Below are 26315 nucleotides of genomic sequence, written 5' to 3'. Positions count from 1 at the left end.
AAGAGGTCACGGGAACAGACAGTCTACCTCAAGCTGACAGGCTTTCATAAGTCGAAAAAATTGTCATTCCAGCAGTACCGGGTAGAAGGATGACAAACTTAAGATCTAATTTATCTTCTGTGTCAAAGTGTGAAAAAAATCCTTTCATGGTCCATCAATACCGAATACCCGCATGAACTGAGCGACAATATCTTTGTGGGTTTTATACAGATGTACCTGATAAAGTGTATGCAATGGAAAGAAATGTCCACTGCATACTGGTTGAAAGAGCAAGCATGACCATCATTCATCAAATCTTTCCAGCACAAGCAACAATATGACTGACCTTTCAGGCGGCCATCAAACTGAGGACTAGTTGCCACTTTGAGACCGGGGTGTGGGAGAAGGAAGCAGCTGACGCTGGTGAAACAGGAGTGAATGTGTTTTCGTACATTCTGGATCTCTTCATGCTGGTGTTCTTTTACCTGGAGAACAAAGTTGTGACATTTGCACTCATTTCTACAAATCTAGCTTCATCAGGACTTGCAACACCCCAAATATTCTCCCCTGCATCTGGTCAAACATTAACGCACATGAGTTACAAAATAATTCTACACATCCCGCAAAATCTCTGAACCAACCAAGGTTTGGTCCTGTCCTTTTTTTTTTTTTAAAAGGAAAAATTCTTGAGCATAGAAAAGAGAGAGTTACCCAAGTCATGTTGAAAAGCCAGCTTTAGGTGCACCTAAGCTACATAGCAACAACAGGCAAGTCTTCAATCTCGTATTATAACTAATACGAGGTTGTTCCTTTTTTGATACTTCAGAAAATTCTGTTTTACCAGTTCCCTTCATAGAATCACGCATTAATTCAATCATGTGCTTCCTCATAAACCCTCCTATTACTAACAATACTCATCTGTGGAAACACATGGGGTTGATTTACTAAAGCTGGAGAGTACAAAATCTGGTGCAGCTGTGCATAGAAACCAATCAACTTCTAGATTATTTTTTTTTGTCAAAGCTTAATTGAACAAGCTGAAGGTAGAAGCTGATAGGCTACCATGTACAACTTGACCAGATTTTGCACTCTCCAGTTTTAGTAAATCAACCCCACTGTATCTGGCCATACACATTACAATTTAAATGTACACATTTTAAACAGCTAGGTTTACCTAAACTATGTTTCACTCTTTATCCATTTAGACAGGTCCTTGCAGGAAAAAGCAAGATTGCACAATTAAACTGTACTGTAAAGTGTAAGCTGTAAGGTCAGCTTTAAAAGCGCTAAAAACTATTTGTGATAGAATTCTGCAAACTGACAAGTTAAGGCCAAAGAATTTGATCCAAGTTTTTGGAAATGTGAATACTTATCTACTAAATATTTGGCAATAGACCTTTAGTAACATAGCAATATTAGTACATACATTAATGAACTCTGTGGATACCAATGGACATATACCCTCCCTTTATTTACACCTGCTACATAAATCTAGGAACTTTCTACTACTCTGGAGACAAAGGGGAGGAGGACCTACATAACATATCTGGGAAGGTGTGCTTCAAAATACTTTCCTAGAATCTTTGACCCCCTCACAGATTAAAAAAAATCTTTATTTTTTACTGAGCATACATATTGTTTTTATATAGCCAGGGTTTACATATACCATATGCAGAATGGACTGGTAACCAATCCTCCAATTAACATCTTACCCTCTACTAGAGTGAAAATATACTTTGTCTACATGTTTTTGCTTTTCTATTTCTGCTTCTTCAGGACATTTGGTGAAGCTGTCATTGGAAAAACAATGTCACCAAATGTCCTGAAGAAGCTTACATTTTTTTTTTCAAAATGCGTACATAGAAGCTGAAATGTCTAGCTTGTTACTAGTATACCCAAACCTTTTGGGATTACAATTTTAAATACTGGATATTATATTGTTTATGAATAAAATTGTACTTTTATGAAATTTGGTGTTATGTTGTATATATAACACTGGTGAGGTATACTTAAAATCCCATTTCCATATAAGTTTGATCATTGGTCCATTATTCTGACTCAGGGATGATACCAACCAGTTTTATTTCCTGCTAATGATCATTGGACTGCTGACTTGTTTTATATAATAAATTATAATATACACACACACACACACACACACACACACGATTACAGAACCCATGCTATTTATGTGGTACCCTATCGCATGAATACTTTTCTAATATTCAGAAAGATTATTGCTGTAGCAGAGTGCCATTGTATCATGTTTTGAAAAACTCTTGAAAAATAATAGCTGAATTAAAAAAAATAAAAACAGTGTAGCCAATGCCACAAATGTTACAAATCAGGGTACAAAGAAAAAAATAAAGATAATTTGATCAATTGCTTTGTTTGTTTGTTTTAATTAGGAAATCTCAGTTAGATGTTGGACGAACGGTTATACTGAAGAACAGCTGACAACAGACAGTGAACATACCTTCAGCCTCTTCTCTAGGAACTTTGCACCTCCTTCTGCTCCATAGGGATATTCATAAGGAAAGCTCCAATCTCTAACCAAAAACATAAGGGTCTGTTTAAAAAAAAAGAAAAAAAAACATAAAAAAAACTTTAACTAAATGTAACAGAACATTTTTTTAAGCGTATCCTATATGTTAGATACCAAAAGGTTGCTTTTGTTGAAGTGAATCCTCTATGTTACATACCAAAGTGTTGCTAGAGCGGATGGATTGTTTGCTGCCCCCCCCCCCCCCCAAAAATATACCACCATCCCCCACTACATCTTTCATGGGGTCCACGGAACTAGTACACACTCTTTCAGCTCTCCTGCCAGGAGAACACACAATGATTATTGCAAGCGGATATAATCGGACAGGCTGATTATACCCAAGTTGCCCATACATGGTTCTAATTTCTGCTGGTTCAGCAGGGATCATCAAACTGCATACAGGCTGGCCATACATGAGACTTTTTTTATTTTACTTAACCAGTGGGTTGAACGAAAGAAAATTACTTTATTACCCCATTAACACGCCATCGAGTGTGTGGATGGGGGAAATCCCTCCCTCTGCCCCATTGTATGCAGACAGCGGGAAGACCCCCATTGTATGCAGACAGTGGGAAGACCTTCACCGCCGGTGCTGATCAGAGAAAATGTTCCACAGGCTGGTTGTACAAAAGTTGATTGATGGATTATACACAGTTCAGTTTTTAAGTTCAGCCAGAGAGCTGGATGAAAAAAACCTGAACCGATTCCCCCCCCCCCCCCCCACACACACTTGAATCCTTCCTGCTGTGTTCTTGCATTCTGGCAGCAGAGGAGTCAGTGGGATTCCCCCGCCTTCTGAATACACTGATTGAATAGAAATTTGTCGAATTTCGATTCACGACTCTTTAGTGTGCCAACAGGATCAGATGGACCTGCCTGGTACACAGAAAGAACTGTGAACAAGATAAAGCTCAAATAAGAAAACCTAAAATACAGGGGCTGACACTGCTTATTCACCCTTTCTTAAATGTCAATTGCATTTCTGATTACTTTGATCAAGTATATCAAGAAGGAGATGTGGGCTGTGTTGTGCTCTCCCCCCTCTTGTCAGAACAGCGCTCTACCATACAGAAGACGATACAGGATCACTCTCAGATTGGATTATACATGGATTGAGTATCCACCCTTACCCACATTTCCTGCTGCCAGGAGATGAGCAGTCCTTGGAGGAGATAGGGGGGTGAATAATCAAACCATGTACAGCCTGATCTAAGCGTGATCCTGGATTATCTTCTGTAATTTTAGCAGGGGAGGGAAGGAACTGTACTGGGAACACAACAGAGGGGAGGGCAACAATCATTTGGAGTGAAAGGTTTTTGGAGGGGGGGGGTTGATATGTGCTGGGGGGAGGGAATTATGTTAGAAGTGGGGATTTGGGTGGGGGGAGAGGGTGTACGGGGGTCGGAGAGAATTTGTGTTGGGAGGGGGGATTTGAGGGGAAAAAGATAATGTGTGGTAAAAGCTTTGTGCTGAGAGGGTAATTTTGAGGAGGAGAGGGAATTTTTGTTTTGAGGAGAATTTTGGTTTGCAGAAGGTATGTATATTAAGGGGGTGAGAGTGTTGATTGCTGCTGGGGCTTTCAGTTGGTCATCTTTGCCCTGGTGCTAGATTATGATTTATATAGCGCCAACAGTTTGTGCAGCGCTTTACAACATGACTATGCCCTGCTTACGCCTGTATACTTCCCTGCTGCCCACTGTACAAGCCCTGTTGGCCCCCTTTCCTCTGCCCTTGAGAACCCTATTTTACAACTACAATTGAGGTATGTTTATAGGTCCTACTGGATTCAGGGAATGCTACAATCACAGGCTTAACCTGCAGTGCCACCTGCTGGTAAAATGTTGCATTTTAGGGGAACAATACAGAATAGGTTCTCCACTTTGTTCACTTCAGTCTACCAAAAATTGTAAGCAAAGATGATATGGACTACTTGTTAAGGGCAGGCATTCAATGTCTTATCAAAGACCACTTTTCATGTGATACAGGACATTAAAAAAAAAAAAGTACACCAAGCACTAGTACACACAGAGAGCAGGTATGTCTCTCTGGATACACCATGCTGCATGCTGGCATATTTTGATCAGGAGATCTGAGAGCAAGCCAGGGACTGTCACATTATTGACAGATTAGGTCTTGCTCTGAGATAGGTGGATTGGTTTTTGAGTGTGATAACAATAGTGAACCCTGGCCACTTTTCCGTTTACTTCTCACCCAAACAGGCATTTCTCCCTGGCCACCTCTTCTGACGAATGTCAGGAGGCAATGGGTGGTTAAAAAAACAAAAACAAAAAAAAAAAACACAGCCATACTATCTTGGACAAGCTCCTACTGAGATCTGAACATAATAAACTTATATATAGCTATTATACCACAATGACATGGGTGGAAGGTTGGCACAATCAGAAGACTAGGGAGAGATGGTGTATAATAGTTCCACAGCTGACAGCTGAATTATGGGAGGAACAAGTACTTATTTCTTATATAGACACAGTCCAATCAAAAGACAAGATGATCCAGCGCCAAGGTACCTGCATCAAATGTATTACACTCCTGCACCTGTTCAAAATGGGGAGAAGAGACATCCCTCTGTGTCATAAGTGTTTATTGACTGGGCTCCTTTTTTTGCATATGGTGTGGGAATGCAATAGAATTCAACCATTGTGGTCCCAGGTTACTCAATTCATTGCAGATACCTTTGACCTCCTAAATATATGCAGCCCTGTTGGTTGTAATATGACAAAATGTGGAAAATTTCAAGGGGTATGAATACTGCTTTGAGGCACTGTAGATAGGATAACCTGTGAATGTATATATGAAATACTTCTTTTCTGAAATGTATGTACTCAACTATATGTTCTTGGATTGGTGAACTGTACTACCTTTATGCATATGGCAATAAAAACTTGTTAAAAAAAAAAAAAAAACAGCCGAGGTTTGGCCTGTGTGTAAGTCAGTCTGTCTGACACAAGCCGGGTGTGCATGCTGGAAAACCAGCAGCCGAACAACTCCCGATCAGCGCTCTCAGCTCTTGCAATTCTTATTGTTTTTGAACAGGCACACCTTTGCTAGTAATAATATTACACATTGCAAAACTACTCAAGCTCAGATTTCCATCTTGCTCATTTCTTACTTGAAAGGGCTTCAAGAAGATCTCATCCATAGCCAGTCGTCCATATTCAGTAAAAAGCTGAAGAATGCCAAGAGAAAGGAAAACATGAATCTTTAGATCTTGAGTTTTAAACCTTATTAGTATGTAAAAAAAATAAAAAATAAAAAAAAGGGTATTCAATGTATTAATTTTCAAAAAAATTGCAACAAGAAAAATTACAAATTCAAAAAAACTCCCTATGCCTCACATGGTCTACTTTCCAAAAATGGTTCACTTGGGTACAATTTGTACTGTCCTAAAACCCTCAAGAAATTAGATACAGTCAGTACATTAGAACTGATCAACTTTCAAATATAAAACTCTACAGTTTGTAGACGCTACAACTTTCGGACAAATAAATTAATACACTTATTGGGATTTTTTTTTTACCAAAAACAGAGCAGAATACATTTTGGCCTAAAGTTATGACAAAATTTGATTTCATTGGATATGTTTTATTACAGAAAGTAGAAAATAGTTTTTTTTTTCAAAATATCACAAAACATAAAAAACCCAGCGATGATCAAATACCACCAAAAGAAAGCTCTATTTATGTGAAAAAAACCTTCCAGAGCTGAAGTGGTTAAAGTAACTGCTGGTAAACTAAAAATAAATAAAAGCTGCCTGACAGCAAAAACGAAAGCCCCTTTCATACATGCGGACCGTTTTTTATCCATCCGTTGAGAGATGAAAAACGGACATCAACGCATCTCTACAGAAAAACATCCGCTTCCATCAACATTCGTTTTTTTGGAACGGATCAAAGCCTTATTTTTCTTCTATTAAAAAAATAAATAAAAATAAAAATAAAAAAAAAGGATTGTACAAAAAACACATGTAAAAAATGGACAAGCGGTCAGTTTTTGCATGAAAAATGGCTCTGGGTCTCGAGTGGTTAAGGACTCTAGCTGGTGGATGTAAAAAACTGGTGGACACATGGGTCATTTTTTTTAAATGCGACTGAACTGATGAAACAAAAACGATCCGCATGTATGAAAGGGACCCAACACTGTTCTATTGAGTTCCGCTGACCTCTACTCTGTAGGGACGAGAAAAAGATTTTTGTTCAACTGACCAGTGTTTGTCAGAGTAGGTAGGCAATGAATAGGCAGGAAGGCATCCCCTATCTCCTTTATAGGAACAGCTTTAAAGTGGTTGTAAAAGCAGAACGTTTTTTATCGTAATGCATGCTATGCATTATGATAAAAAAAAAAAACCTTGGGTGTGCAACAGCCACCCTAATACTTACCTAAGCCCATCTCTATCCAGCGATGTTGCATGTGCCTTGGCCATCCAGGATTCTCCCTCCTGATTGGCTGAGAGACAGCAGCGGCACCATTGGCTCCCGCTGCTGTCAAAGTCAGTTACCCAATGAGGAGAGAAAGGGGACGGGGCCAAACCGTGGCTCCTTGTCTAAATGGATACACAGAGCTGCTTGCTGTCGGGGCACTCAAACAGGAGGGAGGGGCTAGGAGCACCAACGAGGGACCCGAGATGTGGAGGATCTGGGTTGATCTGTGCAAAACCACTGCACAGGGCTGGTAAGTAGAACATGTTTGTTATTTTTAAGGAAAAAAAAAATAGTATCACTTTAATTTACAAACTCAGTTTAGCAACATCGTCTCTTGAGGTTGGGAAACACTATCCAAAAGATTTCTTTTACTGACTGAACATAAAAAAAATAAAATAAAAAAAAAAAAGTATTTTGATACACTCACCTGCAGCTGTTGTAGATCATCCTCTTGTATATTTTGGGATAAATTATAGATCTGTAATGATGATCAAAAAAATTAACTAATAATGTAAAATGATAAATGAGCGGCATAAAAGAAAAAAAAAAAAATAGTATTTCTGTACTCCATGTAACATAGTCAGAGTCCAATGAGTGACACGGTCTACTAGTCAGATACCTAGGGTTACACAGGTGCCTAAATGAGAAATGAACACTAGGCACTTAGAAAATTGAAGGTCAGCCCCCTTGAAGCGATGAACCCTCCCACCTGCTCAGTTATAGCAAGCAGTCTACTAAACAATAGGCTACAGATTTGTCACTCAATGAACTCAGAGGAAACTATTTTACGCTGTGTACAAAAATCCCAATTTCTCCATCATCCATTGAAGGATACAGTTTGAATAAAATAACTATAGCAGGCCATACACAGTTCTAATCTCAGCTGGTTACTGCTGAACCAGCCGAGATTCGAACCGTGTATGGGCACACTGAATGTACCAAGCTGATCGATCAACTTGGGTACAACCAGCATGCTGGGTTTTACCTGCGTTTATCGCTAATGGCTGCTATAGTCGCTAGCAATAATCACTGTCTTCTCCTGGTGGGGACGGCTTCCTCCCGCCAGAAGTCAATGGCCTGGCAGGAGGGATTCCTGTATCAACACTGTCTGTTGATGGGGGAATCAAGCCAATTTCTTTCCTGCAACCATGGGTTGCAGGAAAGAAATTAATTCTATGTATGGCCGGTCTTAGGGACAACCAAAAGCAAGCTAAATTAAGCTAAGAGACAGGCATACTGAATAACAAAGGCAAACTAGACCAACACGAAAAAGCTCAAAAAGGAAAACAAGGACATTAAAACAGCAGAATGTTTTAACTGAAACTAGCATCTACGGAGGCAAACATGTTGATGTAGCAGAACTTAGAGAATCTGTTTACAGAAAATTTTCACTGCAGCCAGTGAGGAGATGACTGCTTTGCTAGTGAATTCCTGTCTCCGGGTCCCAGCACTTGCCTGAGGCAAGTTTTGTATGATACTTTAAGACCTTCTGAAATAACAAAAAGGGACTCAGTTTGCAGTGGCAGAAAAGTTAAATCTGACTACCCTCACCACATCCAGGAAATAGAGAGCAATCTCCAGGAAGAGAATCCGTGCCAGACACAGGAAGGGTAACACAATATTCTCATGAAGGTGAAAGACCAAGACCACACAGGGCAAAAAGATGTTTGTTGTTAAAACAAACTTGTTGTGATGTAAAACTACAGTGGGCCTACAGGAAAAAGCTGCCATCTTAGAAACCCTTGTAGCCAAAAAAGACCACCACAAAAAAGACTATCTTACGTTATAACAATGTTGAGCAAATGTCCCAAACTGCACTGTGTAGAGATCTTTTTAACACTGACAATACAAGATTTAAATTCCATGGTTGGAGTAAAAACTGATCATTGCAATAACAGACCTGGTCGAGACCATGGAGTGTCAACTAACAGACAAAGTCGGCATACTATGTTCTTCAAGGCCAACCATAAGCATGACTTGAATGCTTTCAGCCTCAGCATTTAAAGAAGACAAGGTAAAAGTTTTAGCAAAGGCAATGCATGAAACCTGTCCAGTTTCTGGTTGAACTAAGAGACTAGTAAATCCACATTCAATATACTCCATGCAGGTAATTGTTACAAAAAAAAATCTCCAGATGAAAAAAAAAAAAAAACATTACACTGGGTCCAGATGCTGGGGCTGAATTTTGGCTTTGAAGTTGAAGCCTAAGAAAATGGGTGTAAGGCTCTGCGTTTTGAGGAGGCAGAAGCCCCCAAAAAGAGGGTTTTTGGAAATTTCTGCTGTGGGAGAAGGACCTTAACTCCTGTGACATCCTTATTGAACTTGTCAAGTGCCTTACCAAAGAGAATGTCCTTATTCAAAGGGCATATAAATGATGTGCCTTTTTACAGATAACTTCAGTTGACTAGGCTTTCGGGCCATGAGATTCTGCGCACATGGACAGAAATGACTACCATTCTGAAATGGTCTCATGACTTGTTCTAGGGCATCAACACAGAAAAATAAGGTGTATGCAGTGTTTTAAAGTGTTCTGCCAGTTAACCCATTGTTTTGCAAATCTATGTACACTACAAACTAAACCTATTAACCTAAAATCAGTTCTGATATCGCTGTTTGACTAATCTGAATTCTGAATAGGAAACCTTCATTTTGTTTGCGAATATTAAAGATTCTAACTACCAGCAAGAATGAGTCCTTACATTTAAAAAGCACCTGTCATTCCAGATACATCATGGCAGCACCTGTTAGTGGGCATCCACACGCCTGCTGCTGGCACGTCCCTCACCTTGTTGTGTCACTGCTGCATCATCAGCTCTCCCATTAAAGTAAATGGGACTGTCGTGAGTCAACGGAAGGTCAGAGGAGGAGCTGCTGCATGACAGAGATGACCGTTGCTCTTTAAAAATTATGATTTAAATTGTGTTGATTTTAATCAAATCCACCCTGGAGCAAACCAAGGCTGGTCATAGTGCAGTGTGGTTTTATTGATCATTAAAAGTCATTCAAGATAAAACCGCTATAAAATCAGTGCGTCAATAAGTGAATACACTATGTACTGCTGCACACTTGCATCAAGGTCTGCTGCAGACCAAAGTAAGCAGCTGCATGATGTCAGCATGTAAGCTCCAACTGATGACCTCTAGGGCTGACTACTACCATCGTTTTGTAGACCACTACATTCTGCCCTATGGGAGGGGGGGATGCAATGCTCATCCATAATACTGTAGACAATTTAACTGGAGACTGTGATATATCTTTGATTACACTCTTTATAATTTGGTGCACTTCATTTGTGAAAATAATTGTTGTTTTTATCACCCTTTGTTACTGATTCACATATCACGGATATTTTTACTTTTTGGGGGGTGGGGGGTTGGTCCTGTAAATATTACCTAAATTAAAAATATGACAGCAGTTCTAACCCATCACCGCTCTATCCAAAACTAAGATTAATAAAACAAAAACTTGGCTTCGGATACACTTTGAATAGCCTTATTTACCTGCCTCCCATTTACCCATGTAGTTAATAGAAAAAAACGTCAGAGGACTGTGTTTTTCATCTGGAATCAGCCAAATTATTGTCTAATGCCTAATCTTTTTGCAAGCAGAACAAACGATTTCCACAATGCTTACAATAATCGGGCAGGGATTATTGTGTATGAGGGTACTTCTTTTGAAAAGTCTATGTATAAATTGGACAATTTTAAAACAATTTTCCCACTTTGTGATAGCTTGGATACTACATACAGTATTGGGTAAATAAATAAAACACTGGATGGTTGGGCAAAATAGTTATAAACCCACACCTGATAAACAGACATCATAAACTGTGATCAGCTTACCTGAATAGAGCTGGTCATAGTGCTGAGAGCAAAAATAGTGGCACAATCCTTAACTGTGGACTGGCTGTCAAATGCCCCCTGCGTGTCCATTAGCACAACAGCAACCTAATTAACAGAAGTAAAAACAGAAAGGTTAAAAAAAACTACAAACAAATGAAAAGGTAAAGTCTTCATGATAACACTATATTATCCCTAAACAGAAGCAGCAAACACAGTTGATAGCAGAGTGAGTTCTCTTACCTCTTTACCATCCGGCTTTTTCATGGTGAAGACCTCGTTCCAGATTTGAATGCCAGTGGTATCAGGTTCGGACCCCCCTTTCCAAGAAAAGCCTGTGAGAGGTTCATTATCCTCTCCTACCCAGTTCCTATGATTGCCGTCCTTCTGCAAAGTGACACAGTATAGAAAAGTGCAACTTTTTTTAATTGATGACATACAGTAAGCTCAAAATGGTAGTACACCCCTCACATCTTTGTAAATATTTTATTATATTTTTTTCATGTGGCAACACTGAAGAAATTACACTTTGCTACAATGTAATGTAGTGAGTGTACAGCTTGTATAACAGTGTAAATTTGCTGTCCCCTCAAAATAACAACACACAGCCATTAATGTGTAAACCACTCGCAACAAAAGTGAGTACACCCCTAAGTAAAAACGTCCAAATTTTGCCCAATGTGTCAATATTTTGTGTGGCCACCATTATTTTCCAGCACTGCCTTTACCCTCTTGGGCATGGAGTTCACCAGAGCTTCACAGATTGCCACTGCAGTCCTCTTCCACTCCTCCATGACATCACGGAGCTGGTGGATTTTAGAGACCTGGCACTCCTCCACCTTCCGTTTGAGGATGCCCCACAGATGCTCAATAGGGTTTAGGTCTGGAGACATGCTCGGCCAGTCTATCACCTTTACCCTCAGCTTCTTTAGCAAGGCAATGGTCGTCTTGGAGGTGTGTTTGGGGTCATTATGTTGGCATACTACCCGGTGGCCCAGCCTCCAATGGGAGGGGATCATGCTCCGCTTCAGTATGTCACAGTACATGTTGGTATTCATGGTTCCCTTAATGAGCTGTAGCTCCCCAATGTCGGCAGCACTCATGCAGCCCCAGATCATGACACCCCCACCACCATGCTTGACTGTAGGCAAAACACACTTGTTGAGATAATCCTGGAAGTCCTTAGTCTTCAGCAAACTCGGGCTTTCTTATGCATCTTCTTCAGAAGAGGCTTCCTTCTGGAGACAGCCATGCAGACCAAATTTGATGCAATGTGCGGCGTATGGTCTGAGTACTGAAAGGCTGATCCCCCAGCCCTTCAACCACTGCAGCAATGCTGGCAGCACTCATCTGTCTATTTCCCAAAGACAACCTCTGGATATGACGCTGAGCATGTGCACTTAACTTCTTTGGTTGACCGTGGCAAGGCCTGTTCTGAGTGGAACCTGTCCTGGTAAACCGCTGTATAGTCTTGGCCACCGTGTTGCAGCTCAGTTTCAGGGTCTTGGCAATCTTCTTCTACCCTAGGCTATCTACGTTGAGCAACAATTTTTTTTCAGATCCTCAGAGAATTCTTTGCCATGAAGTGCCATGTTGAAACTTCCAGTGACCAGTAAGAGAGTGAGAACGATATCAAATTTAACACATCTGCTCCCCAGTTACACCTGAGACCTTGTAACATTAATGGATCACATGACACCGGGGAGAGAAAATGGCTAATTGGGCCCAATTTGGACATTTTCCCTTAGGGGTATACTCACTTTTGTTTCCAGCGGTTTAGACATTAATGGCTGTGTGTTGAGTTATTTTGAGGGGACAGCAAATGTACACTCTTATACAAGCTGTACATTCACTACTTTACATTGTAGCAAAGTGTAATTTCTTTAGTGTTTTAACATAAAAAGATATAAAATATTTACAAAAATGTCAGGGGTGTTCTCTCATTTGTGAAATACTATATATAATCACACACACAAAGCTAAAAGTATTACCTGGTAGTACATAAACCTCAGCATAAAGTCAAGCAAGAAAGACTTTCCTTTACGAAAAGCACCAGCCACAGATACAACAACTACGTCCAGATCACGAATGTGTTCCTGAAGAAGAACAGAAGCCAAAGCCTCTTCATCCAGCTGAAACGAATGATCATCCTTTTGTACTATAACAACCTGGACTGGGCCAGGAGTAGATGGAGCCATAGCTGTATGCACAGAAGAGAGAACACAATGTCATAACAGGAAAAACAAGGGTAGTTTTCTATACACAGCATTAGAACCTGAGGCAAAACAAGATCTATAAGAGAAGGAAAATTATTATTTAATATTTTATGTGGTGGTATACTTACATTAATTCTTTAGCTGGCAAAACTGATTGAAATTCGGATGGTCTGGAAGGGATTGGCCAAATTTCGATCAGTTTATGGCCTACTCCGCTCAACAGAAGTTGATTGTTTGATCGACTTCTGCTCGAGGAACATGCTGGAAAGTTTTTGTATGCTCAGTGGCTACAGTCAGTGTATTCTGACAGTGGCTGTTGCCGCTTTTAGAATACATTGTCTCGGTTGGGTAGGACAACCTTGTTCACCTTGCTGGCTAAGGGGAAAAAAAAAAAAAAGTGTATGACCAGCCTTAGCTATTAGGTCCTTAGATCTCACTGTTCAGAAACCAATACAAAGATAGACAGTGACAATTAAAGACAAATGTCATCAAATGCAGACAACTATGCAACAGATTGACAAGAGGTCCACGCTGCTCACAGGTGAGTCAGTGTTCTGTCAAAAAGTGTCCGGTCATCGAATAGTGTCCGCCCCTTACTGCGCAGATGCAGCGCAGTACAGAGGAGGAGGAGACTCCAAAAGTCTCAGAAGAAGAACGGCACCTGCGCACTGAGTTCAAGTTGAAGCCCCACCATCCAAGTGGACATACGGTCGCTCATAGTAACAGGGCCCCTTCGCTCGCCACACTTCGGGCATCGCCTCGCTTCGCTCGGCTATTTTTTATTCTAACTCTAGGTCTACTTGTATGGTGGGCCTTGAACCTGGACTCACGGCGCAGGCGCAGTTTATCTTCGGAGATGTTCGGCTTTTCCTTGTCCTCCGTACTGCGCAAGTGCAGTACAGGGCGGACACTATCCGATCCCAGTATGATCTCCTCACTGCAGGTTGCTCACCCAGTCGCAGCCATGTCTCCCTTGCTTGTACATGTAGTGCACCTCCTTCTTCGTGGTTTTATGTGAATAAAAGGCATTTGGATCTCAGTTTGGTGTGCAGCCATCCGGACTTTTTCATTAATACAACAGATTGATTTCATATGCTAAACCACACAAGTCATTACTTTCCTTAGAGGTTCTTGAAAGTATATCTGGCGATAGTCTCTTGCTGTCCTATCAAATGCAGACTTGCCCTTAAAAGTTGGAGGCAGCTCTTATGAACCCCACATTCAATCTAAAATGTGAGCAACTAAGAAGACCACATAGGACCTTCTTCACCAACTGACCTTTTTGAAGTTAAAAAACACAACACCAACATCCAGTAAAAGAGAAAGACAGTAAAAGGTGCCAAGTTCAGGATGGTAATAGCAACTGTAACAACAGTACAGAGTTTGGCATTCGGGACAGGAAATACAGCCTCTCAGTCTGACTCATAGCACGTTACCAAAATACTTTTTTTAAATCTATAAACTGGCATGAAGCAAAATTGTGATGACACAGCAATGAAATGAGAAGATAGGAGAAACAGAGACTCAAAAAAAAGAGAAAAAAAAAAGAAAAAACAGAGAGAAAAAAAAACAAGGAAAGAAAAAAAAGGAGCGCAAAGAGGAAAGTCAAACCATAAACGTTATCTGAAGAGTTGAATATAGAAAACAAAAGTGGGTATAAAACTAAAGTATAACTAAAAGGTAAAACTTTGTTTTTTTAGATTTGAATAGAGGGGTTAGAACTACTGTCAGGTTTTTATTGCGGTCTGTGTGTACCCATCAGTGGGGGGGGGGAGCAGTGGCAAACATTTACACTTACCCCATCTAGGCTGCGGGTGGCCAACGCTCCTATGGGCAGCGGGTTGTGTCCTGTGCTTTCTTTCTGCCGTACGTCTCTTTTCTCCTCCTAGGCTTCCAATAGAATCGCCTTTGCTTTCAGTTAATTGGGTGACAGGTCTCAAGACCCGCTTCCTGATTGGCCGGGAGGAGGATCAGTATGGCAATAGCGAATGCTCATTCACTATTGTCACACAACTGGGTGGGCTCGGAGTGCAGTGCTCTAATCAAATGCGCCACACACATTGGAAGCCATGGCCCGGCACCCTGCATGTAGATCAGGGAGCAGGATGGACAGGACACCACTGGTACCCATTAGGGGAATTTGCTCTAATTGTTATGATCGCAGAAAATGAAAGCAAGGGTAAATCCAGAATCTGGATAAAATCTTCCAATGGGGACACTTTTTACCATAACAGGCTTAGAGGAGATATTCCTCTCAATGGAAGAATATCCTCACGTTTCCTGTTGAGTCTGGGAGATGTAAAGTGAAGAAATATCCCTATGCAGATGGCAAAAAACAAAACAAAAAAAAAAAACACAACAGTTTTAGGATCCGTTCACATCGAGACATTTGTGGGCGATTTTCTGCTCCAAGCCTCAGCTATAAAAACGCCCCAAATCAAATCCCATTCATTTCAATGGCCCTTGTTCATATCTGAGCATTCTGTCGCCTTAAGCAAAATGTCCATCACTGAAAAAAGTGCACACGCTTATATTTTGGCAGATTATAGGCGTTTTACTGCTTTTCATTGGTCACGTCAACTCAAAATGCCTGTACAAAAACGCTGCAAAAACGCCAGTAAAAATAGCAACACCTAGATGTGAACAGAGCCTTAAAGTGACACTAAATCCTTGTTAAAAAAATTCTTAACCCAAAGAAATACTTTCTGTTGCTGTTAACCATCCTAAATTTCAAATTCCTTTTTTATGCTGCTGTAATTTGACTTCCTGTTAGAGGGTGGCTACATTTGTTCTCCATGGTTCCACTGTATGTAGGACCATAGCCACTCTCTCTTGCTCACTCCCAAGATGAGTGTGCATAGAGGAGCAGGGCGTGCACCGCTCGATCCAAACAAATAAAAGTGAGCGGAAAAAGGTTCGGGAGCTTACTGAGGACTTAAAAAGGAGGCAGAAAAGCACAATAAGAAGTGGTTTAATGAAAAACAGATTACAGGACTACTAAGTAGTGGATACGTATGGATTGTTTTTGGAGAATAAGGATATCATTTTTTTATTTTATTTTTTAACAGAGAGAGTTTAGTAAGCATAATAAAACATCAATACACATGTGCATTTGTCAGAAAAAAAGACAAATGTTCACAAAATATATTCTGTACAGTGCATGGTGTTTCTACTGGCTCGCCCGTGCGATCGGCGAGCCAGAGAAGGAATCCGCCACCGCAAGTTGACCATAGAGATTTCGGGGGAACAGATGGTCATCTCTATGACTCCCAGAGGCCCGGCCTGGCAGATTAAACCATATACTCGACTGGAAAGCCGAGATCGTCCCGTTTTGTTTTTTTTGGCTCAGGCTTTCCAGCTTGTAGGAGAGATGTGGGGTCTTTTGACCCCACATCTCTCCATAAAGAGGACCTGTCAAGCACTATTTCTATTATAAGGGATGTTTTCATTCCTTGCAATAGAAATAAAAGTGATAAAAAAAAAACATTTTTTTTAAGGGAAAGTGTAAAAATCAAAAAATCAAAATTAGTACAAACAATAAAAAAAATAAAAAACACCCCCGTCCCCCGCGCTTGCACAAAGAAGCAAACACATACGTCATGCCCACATATGTAAACGGCGTTCAACCCACATATTTGATATCGCCATTTTTTTTTATGGAGATTTTGGAGTACCGAAATTTGGCGCCATTCCATGAGTGTGCACAATTTTCAAGCATGACATCGTGGGTATCTATTTACTTGGCGTAACATCATCTTTCACATTATACAAAAAAAAATAAAAAATTGGGCTAACTTTAGTGTTTTGTTTCCTTTTTAATTCATAAAACAAACCTTTTCCCCCAAAAAAATGCATTTGAAAAATTGCTACGCAAACACCACGTGACATAAAATGTTGCAATGACCACCATTTTATTCCCTAGGGTCTCTGCTTAACCACTTGCCGACCGCCTCACGCCGATCTACGTCATCAGAATGGCACGGGCAGGCATAAGCACATATATGTACGTCCTTTGCCTCCCGCGGGTCGGGGGCCCGATCGGGCCCCCGCCCGGTGCCTGCGGCGGTCGGTTTTCGTTCGGGAGCGATCCCGGACGAGGGGACGGCCATTCATTCATGGCCACCCCCTCGCGATCGCTCCCGACGAATGGAAATCCCCGGTGACATCACTTCCTCTCCTGTAATGTAAACACAGGAGAGGAAGTGATGTATTCTCTCCTCCGTGTCGGTATTTTTCGTTCCGACACGGAGGAGAGCGGATCAGTGAGTTGCACCAACACATCCCACACACAGTAGAACATGCCAGGCACACTCACACCCCCCCTTTACCCCCCGATCACCCCCCCAATTACCCCTGCCCCCCAGTCACAGTGACACCAATGTCATTTTTTTTTTTTTTTTTTTTTTTTTTTTTGCATTGGTGTCATTTGTGACTGTAATAACTGTTAGGGCAGTTAGGGTTAGCCCCCTTTAGTTCTAATGTACCCCCCTAACCCCCCCAATAAAGGTTTAACCCCGTGATCACCCCCCGTCGCCAGTGTCACTAAGGCTGGGTTCACATTGCAGCGGTTTATGAGAACGAATGTGATTCGCACCGCACTGCAGTGCAAATCACATCCGATCTCTGTGCGATTCGAGTTCAGCCATTCGCCGCACCCGCCGCACCCGCCACACCCGCCGCACCCGCCGCAAATTCGCACGGGACCCTTTTTTTGGCCCGCAGCAGAATCGGATCGCATGGGTGTTCACACCATGCGATCCGAGTTTGCAGATCGCACTGCGATATGCGAACTGATCTGGGGGTGTCAGTAACATTTCACTGACACTCCCAGCAGTTCGCATAGGGCAGTGTGAACTGCCGCCGGGAGGCATGCGATGCGGGAACCCGCCGCGGATTCGCGGCGTTTCCGCATCGCTCCAGTGTGAACCCAGCCTAATAAGCGATCATTTTTCTGATCGCCGTATTAGTGTCACAGGTGACGCTAGTTAGGCAGGTAGGTATTTAGGTTCGCCGCAGCTTTTTATAGCGCTAGGGACCCCCATATACTACCGCATAAAGCCCCCTGATTGCCCCCTAGTTAACCCTTTCACCAGTGATCACCATATAACTGTTACAGGTGACGCTGGTTGGTTAGTTATTTTTTTATAGTTTCAGGGCACCCGCCATTTATTACCTAATAAAGGTTTAACCCCCTGATCACCCGGCAGGTGTCATTTGTGACTAATAACTGTTAGGGCAGTTAGGGTTAGCCCCCTTTAGTTCTAAGGTACCCCCCTAACCCCCCCAATAAAGGTTTAACCCCGTGATCACCCCCCGTCGCCAGTGTCACTAAGGCTGGGTTCACATTGCAGCGGTTTATGAGAACGGATGTGATTCGCACCGCACTGCAGTGCAAATCACATCCGATCTCTGTGCGATTCGAGTTCAGCTATACAGATAGTATGGCTGAATTCGTGTCGCACCCGCCGCAAACTCGCACGGGACCCTTTTTTTGGTCCGCAGCAGAATCGGATCGCATGGGTGTTCACACCATGCGATCCAAGTTTGCAGATCGCACTGCGATATGCGAACTGATCTGGGGGTGTCATTAACATTTCACTGACACTCCCAGCAGTTCGCATAGGGCAGTGTGAACTGCCGCCGGGAGGCATGCGATGCGGGAACCCGCCGCGCATTCGTGGCGTTCCCGCATCGCTCCAGTGTGAACCCAGCCTAATAAGCGATCGTTTTTCTGATCGCTGTATTAGTGTCACAGGTGACGCTAGTTAGGCAGGTAGGTATTTAGGTTCGCCGCAGCTTTTTATAGCGCCAGGGACCCCCATATACTACCGCATAAAGCCCCCTGATTGCCCCCTAGTTAACCCTTTCACCAGTGATCACCATATAACTGTTACAGGTGACGCTGGTTGGTTAGTTATTTTTTTATAGTTTCAGGGCACCCGCCATTTATTACCTAGTCTCACTAGTGTACCCCTAAATTTAGGGGTGTCTACTTTCTAAAATGGGGTCATTTGGGGGGGGGGGGTTTGTGCCATCTTGGCATTTTATGGCCTTCAAAACTGTAACGCCCTTAGAAAGCCTGAAGGCGGTGCTTGGTTTTTGGGGCCCCGTACGCGGCTAGGCTCCCAAAAAGTCCCACATATGTGGTATCCCCGTACTCAGGAGAAGCAGCAGAATTTATTTTGGGGTGTCATTTCACATATGCCCATGGCATGCGTGAGCAATATATCATTTAGTGACAACTTTGTGAAAAAAAAAAAAAGTTTGTAATTTTCCCGCAACTTGTGGCAAAATATAAAATATTCCATGGACTCAACATGCCTCTCAGCAAATAGCTTGGGGTGTCTACTTTCTAAAATGGGGTCATTTGTGGGGGTTTTGTGCCATCTTGGCATTTTATGGCCTTCAAAACTGTAATAGGTAGTGAGAAGTGAACTCAAAAAATTACGCCCTTAGAAAGCCTGAAGGCGGTGCTTGGTTTTCGGGGCCCCGTACGCGGCTAGGCTCCCAAAAAGTCCCACATATGTGGTATCCCCGTACTCAGGAGAAGCAGCAGAATTTATTTTGGGGTGTCATTTCACATATGCCCATGGCATGCATGAGCAATATATCATTTAGTTACAACTTTGTGAAAAAAAAAAAAAAAAAAAAAAAGTTTGTAATTTTCCCGCAACTTGTGGCAAAATATAAAATATTCCATGGACTCAACATGCCTCTCAGCAAATAGCTTGGGGTGTCTACTTTCTAAAATGGGGTCATTTGTGGGGGTTTTGTGCCATCTTGGCATTTTATGGCCTTCAAAACTGTAATAGGTAGTGAGGCGTGAAATCAAAAATTGACGCCCTTAGAAAGCCTGAAGGCGGTGCTTGGTTTTCGGGGCCCTGTACGCGGCTAGGCTCCCAAAAAGTCCCACATATGTGGTATCCCCGTACTCAGGAGAAGCAGCAGAATTTATTTTGGGGTGTCATTTCACATACGCCCATAGCATGTGTGAGCAATATATCATTTAGTGACAACTTTGTGTAAAAAAAAAAAAAAAATTTTTTTTTTGTCATTATTCAATCGCTTGAGGCAAAAAAATAAAATATTCAATGGGCTCAACATGCCTCTTATCAATTTCCTTAGGGGGTCTACTTTCCAAAATGGGGTCATTTGGGGGGGTTTTGTACTGCCCTGTCATTTTAGCACCTCAAGAAATGAGATAGGCAGTCGTAAACTAAAAGCTGCGTAAATTCCAGAAAACGTACCTTAGTTTGTAGATGTGACAACTTTTGCGCAAACCAATAAATATACAATTATTGACTTTTTTTTTACCAAAGACATGTGGCTGAATACATTTTGTCCTAAATGTATGACTAAAATTGAGTTTATTGGATTTTTCTAATAACAAAAAGTAGAAAATATCATTTTTTTTCAAAATTTGCGGTCTTTTTACGTTTATATCGCAAAAAATAAAAATCGCAGAGGCAATCAAATACCATCAAAAGAAAGCTCTATTTGTGGGAAGAAAAGGACGCAAATTTTGTTTGGGTACAACATTGCATGACCGCGCAATTACCAGTTAAAGCAGCGCAGTGCCAAAGTGTAAAAAGACCTCTGGTCATTTACCAGCAAAATGGTCCGGTCTGAAAGTGGTTAAAAAAAAAAAAAAAAAAAATATATATATATATATATATTATATATATATATATATATATATATATATATATATATATATATATATATATATATATATATATATATATATATATATATATATATATATATATATATATATATATATATATATATTTGGGGGTCTGAGTAATTTTCTACCAAAAAAATTATGATTTTTACATGTAGTGAGAAGTGCCAGAATTGGCCTGGAAGGGAAGTGGTTAACCGCTGAGATTTGAACCGTGTCTGGCCGGCCTTAGAAAACCCCTGACATTGTAATCACTTTGAGGTCTGTGTTCGATTTAACATTGAAAAGAAAATATATTGTAATTTTTAGAATTAGTATGAAGAATTAACCACTTGTTGACCAGCCGCCGCAGTTATATTGCAGCAGGTTGGCTCGGTTGCGCAAATTGCCGTAGGTGTATGTTGGGTTCGTACACAGTGATCTACGTGCGCCAATTGCTCAGCGGGGAGCCAATCAGCAGGTCGGTCCCCACAGTGACAGAATGGGGATCTGCCAAAGTAAACAAGGCAGATCTCCATTCTGTCAGGGGATTCTACATAGATCCTGTCTTTCTGCTATTCAGGGAGATGGATCTGTGAGTTGTCCCAGGCAGCCTATCCCCAAAAAGGTAGTAAACACATTTAACCCCTTGATCACCCCTGATGTTAATCCCTGGCAAAGCCATTAGTACAATGTCAGCGCATATTTTTAGCACTGATCACTGTAATAATGTCACTGGCTCCCACAAAAGTGTAAAAAATGTCAGTTAGGTGTCTGAACTGTCCGCCGCAATCCCACTAAAAATCACTGTTCACTGCCATTACTAGTAAAAATAAAAAAGCCATAAATATATCCCCTATTTTGTAGATGCTATAACTTTTGCGCAAACCAATCAATATACACTTATTGGGTTTTTTGTTTTTAACAAAAATATGTAGCAGAATACAAATTGGCCTAAATTGATGAAAAAATTTGATTTTCATTTTTTTTTTTTTATTGGGTGTGTTTTATAGCAAAAAAAAAAAACGAAGAGGTGAGCAAATACTAACAAAAGAAATAATTTGTGGGAAAAAAAGGATATCAATTTTGTTTGGGTACAACGTCACACGCCCATGCCATTGTCAGTTAAAATAACGCAGTGCCGTATTGCAAAAAAATTGCCTGGTCAAGAAGTGGGTAAATCCTTCCGGGGCTGAAGTGGTTAAATAACCGCCCAAAAAATATACAGAGTAAAATTATGCAAAGTGGCTTTACTTTAGAATCCCAAAAAGTCTCAGGTCCTCTGAAGAGGATTGAGAGCTGCAGTGGAATTATCACCAGAACAGCTGACAAAGCTTATTCTGTGGTAAAAGGGCAAAAAGGGCTCATGCTTGTCTATTTTATGCTATAAATTAAGGATCCCAGATAGTACACAACACAGAAAGTTTTTCTCTTAGTAAAGTTCACCCTGCAGGACCAAATACTACACAAAGGGCATATTTGCAAAGCAATAAATGTGACATTCTTCAAGGTGAATCAGTCAACATGCACCAAGAAGTGGCAATGTATACAAATATACAACAAAGTGTTTTTACATATAATAGTAAATAGAAAATAGTTTTGTATTGATAAATATCTCAGCAGAACCTAAGCAGTGCTGCCAGCACCAGAATTTGCCAAATGGACAAGAGATCCTGTGCTGAATGCCAGGCTGCTTTTGTTGAGTCTGAAAGGTCATCGGGGCTACCTGGGTTGCTCTGTAAATATTGCTGTGCAGCACAGACGGTTTTTCAAAAACCTTTAGATCCCTTTCACACCAGGGTGTTTTGCAGGCATTATAGCGTTAGAAATAGCGCCTGCAATCCGCCCTAAAAAAGCTGCACCATTGTCTGTAGTGTGAAAGCCTACAGACACACTACAGCTGTGCGCTGGCAGGACGTCCGGGAAAAGTCCTGCCAGCAGCTTCTTTGGAGCGGTGAAGGAGCAGTGTATTTACCGCTCCTCCACCGTTGCTCCCCATTGAAATCAATGGGGCAGCGCTGTAATAACGTCGGCAAAACGCCGATATTGCGGCGTATTGCTGGCGGTTTTAACCCTTTCTCGGCCGCTAGTGGGGGTAAAAGCGCCCAGCTAGCGGCCAAAATGTGCCGCGTTTTACCGCCGCCGCTATGGGCGGTGTGGTGCAAAAGGGGTCTTAGGCTTTAGAACCACTTCAATGACAGCTTACTGACCGGAATGGTAGCAGCTGCCAGGCAAAAAGGTAACAGGATACCAAGATGCATACCTGAAAACTACAGGCCAGTCAGGCTAACATCAATAGTATGTAAACTATTGGAGAATATGGAAAGGGACTATATTCAAGAATTTGATGAGAATGGTGTCATAAGTAGTCACTAGCATGGATTTATGAAGGACTGTTCGTGCCAAAACAGCCTATTAACATTCTATGAGGAAGTGAGCTGTAATCTGGATAGAGAAAGGCCCATGGATGTGGTGTATCTGGATTTCACCAAAGCATTTGATAAAGTACCCCATAAATGCTTAATTTACAAATTAAAGTCAGCTTGCATTGACTAGAATGTATGTAACTGGATAGAAAATTGGTTACATGACGCATCCACAGGGTGGTGATAAATAGAGTATATTCAAAGTGGTCTGCAGATGTGAGTGGGGTGCCACAGGGCTCTGTCTTGGCACCAATTCAGTTTAACCGGTTCATAAATTATATAGAGGCGGGTATAAATAATTCAGTCTCAGTGTTTGCAGATTATACAAGGCAAAGCAGAGCAATAACCTCACAACAGGCTATAGTAAATTTACAGGAAGACCTCAACAACCTAGAGGGGTGGGCAACTACATGGAAAATTAAGTTTAATATTGACAAATGTAAATTAATGCACTTGGGAACTAGACATAGGAATCTAAGTGACTCACTAGGGGGTGAGCCTCTTGGGGCATCAAGGATGGAAAAAGATCTGGGATTCTAGTAGATAACAGGCTGAGCAATAGAATGCAAAGGAAAACTGCACCAAGCAACGCTAGTAGGATATTAGCACGCATTAAAAGAAGGTATATATGCAAGCGACAAGACTATAATTCAACCAATTTATAAAACTCTGGTTCGGCCACATCTTTAGTATGCTGTCCAGTTCTGGTCACCTGTCCTCAGGAAGGATGTGCTCGAACTGGAGAGAGTCCAGAGAAGGGCAACAAAGCTAATAAGGGGACTGCAGGACCTCAGTTATGAGGAACAATTACAAACATAAACTTATTCTCCCTGGAGAGGCGATATGATTACAATTTACAAATACCGTATTTATCGATGTATAACACGCACTTTCCCCCCCTTAAAATCAGGGGAAAATCACGGGTGCATGTTATACGCCGATCCTCCACGATTTTTGAGCCTCTGGGCGGCTTTCAGCCGCCTTTGGCAGTTCTCGGCCGCCGAAAACCGCAGAGAATGGGCAAGAGCGGCCGAAAGCCACCAAGAAGGGCCGAAGGCTGCCGAGAACGGCCAAGAACTACTGAGCGCCGCCAAGATACACAGGACATCTCGGCGGCGCCATTTTTAAAAACAAAACCTGAAAATAACACTGACAAGGGGTCAACGATGGACAAGGCTGCATTACAAGGCTGCAATGATGGGACAAGGGTGCAATGATGGACAGGCTGCATGACAAGGCTGCAAATGACACTGACAAGGCTTCAGATGGACACTGATAAGGCTGCATTGATGGGCATTTAAAATGTAAGTTTTTTTTTCCTTAAATTTCCCTCCTAAACTTGGGGTGCGCCAATAAATACGGTATCTAAAATGGTGATTCTAGCAAAGGGAGAAAATGATTTAGTCTCAGGCCATTTAACATGACATGTTGACACGGACAAACTGGAAGAGAAGTGGTTTAACTTTAAACCACGTTAGAGAATCTTTACTGTTCAAGCAGTAAAGACGTGGAGCCCTCTTCCACCCACACAGGTTAAAATAAATGGACCAGTGTCTTTATTTAACATTACCAACCATGTAACTATCTAAATATATGAAATGGGCTTTCCACAGAAGCAGGACTAGCAGGCACAGTAGGCTGCCTGCTTTAACCATTTAACTAGATGCTGACCGGCGGCCGTCAAATGACGTCCTCCCGTTTAAACAGGGAATGCCCGCGATCGTGCGAGCGCATCCCCGTTTCTTCGGTGCTGGCGTGTCACAGAGACCGCGCTCACCACCGAGGGGGGTGAACAGCCATTGGGCATGGCTGTTTACCACGTGATCGGCCGTGATGAAGTCACGGCCGATCACAGATGGTTCCACCCCCACTGTGCACGGCGCGTGAACGCGCTGCGCAGGCACGTCAGTGGCGGCGTGTTCCCGGGAACACTGCTCATCACCGACGCTGGTAAACAGATCGTGTGTGAGGAGGAGATTGCGGAAACATCTAGTTACTGCTTACAGTACACATCAAGCACACCGATTGCCCCCCCCCCCCCCCCAATAAAGAGGACCTGTCACCACCCATTAACCTGTCCCTCACAGTCCATCAGAGTACCCGAGTACCTGTCACGGTACATCAGAGTACCCGAGTACCTGTCACAGCCCCTCAGAGTACCCGAGTACCTGTCACTGCCCATCAGAGTACCCGAGTACCTGTCACTGCCCATCAAAGTACCCGAGTACCTGTCACTGCCCATCAAAGTACCCGAGTACCTGTCGCAGCCCATCAAAGTACCCGAGTACCTGTCGCAGCCCATCAAAGTACCCGAGTACCTGTCGCAGCCCATCAAAGTACCCGAGTACCTGTCGCAGCCCATCAGAGTACCCGAATACCTGTCCCAGTCCATCAGAGTACCCGAATACCTGTCCCAGTCCATCAGAGTCCCCGAGTACCTGTACCAGTCCATCAGAGTACCTGTCCCGGTTCATCTGAGTATCTGAGTACCTGTCACAGTTCATCTGAGTACCTGTCACAGTTCATCTGAGTACCCGAGTACCTGTCACAGTTCATCTGAGTACCCGAGTACCTGTCACAGTTCATCTGAGTACCCGAGTACCTGTCCCAGTTCATCTGAGTACCCGAATACCTGTCCCAGTTCATCAGAGTACCCGAATACCTGTCACAGTTCATCTAAGTACCCGACACAGTCCATATGAGTACCTGAGTACCTATCACCGCCCTTCAGAGTACCCAAATACCAGTCACCAGGCCATCAGAGAACCTGTCACCAGGCCATCAGAGTACCCGAGTACCTGTCACCAGGCCATCAGACTACCCGAGTACCTGTCACCAGGCCATCAGAGTACCCGAGTACAAGTCACCAGGCCATCAGAGTACCCGAGTACCTGTCACCAGGCCATCAGAGTACCCGAGTACCTGTCACCAGGCCATCAGAGTACCCGAGTACCTGTCACCAGGCCATCAGAGTACCCGAGTACCTGTCACCAGGCCATCAGAGTACCCGAGTACCTGTCACCAGGCCATCAGAGTACCCGAGTACCTGTCACCAGGCCATCAGAGTACCTATCTGCAGCCCATCAGAATATCCGAGTACCTATTTGCAGCCCATGCCTCATAGAATATACGTTGGGGTGTTTGCTTTCCAAAATGGGGTCATTTTGTGGGTAATTTCACTGTCCTGGCGCTCCAGGACCTTCAAAAG

General features: G+C 42.3%; 1 protein-coding gene across 1 annotated transcript in view; it reads right to left on the bottom strand.

The window, feature by feature from the left end:
* Positions 1–26315, bottom strand: part of LOC143959421 (atlastin-3-like) — a 107429-nt gene that overhangs the window by 42020 nt on the left and 39094 nt on the right. Inside the window, exons 2-8 of the mRNA XM_077468071.1 lie at positions 12794–13002; positions 11046–11189; positions 10806–10910; positions 7391–7441; positions 5655–5711; positions 2456–2548; positions 326–464 (exon numbers count right to left, since the gene is read on the bottom strand). Of these exons, the coding sequence (XP_077324197.1) occupies positions 326–464; positions 2456–2548; positions 5655–5711; positions 7391–7441; positions 10806–10910; positions 11046–11189; positions 12794–13002 (798 nt within the window). The remainder of the gene's footprint in view (positions 1–325; positions 465–2455; positions 2549–5654; positions 5712–7390; positions 7442–10805; positions 10911–11045; positions 11190–12793; positions 13003–26315) is intronic.

Source organism: Lithobates pipiens, unplaced genomic scaffold, assembly GCF_037356315.1.
Source record: "Lithobates pipiens isolate NorthernLeopardFrog02 unplaced genomic scaffold, aLitPip1_a1.2 Scaffold_74, whole genome shotgun sequence".
In the NCBI taxonomy this organism is placed as follows: domain Eukaryota; kingdom Metazoa; phylum Chordata; class Amphibia; order Anura; family Ranidae; genus Lithobates; species Lithobates pipiens.
The sequence above is the reverse complement of the archived record's forward strand: the minus strand, read 5'-3'. Positions and strand labels throughout refer to the sequence as shown.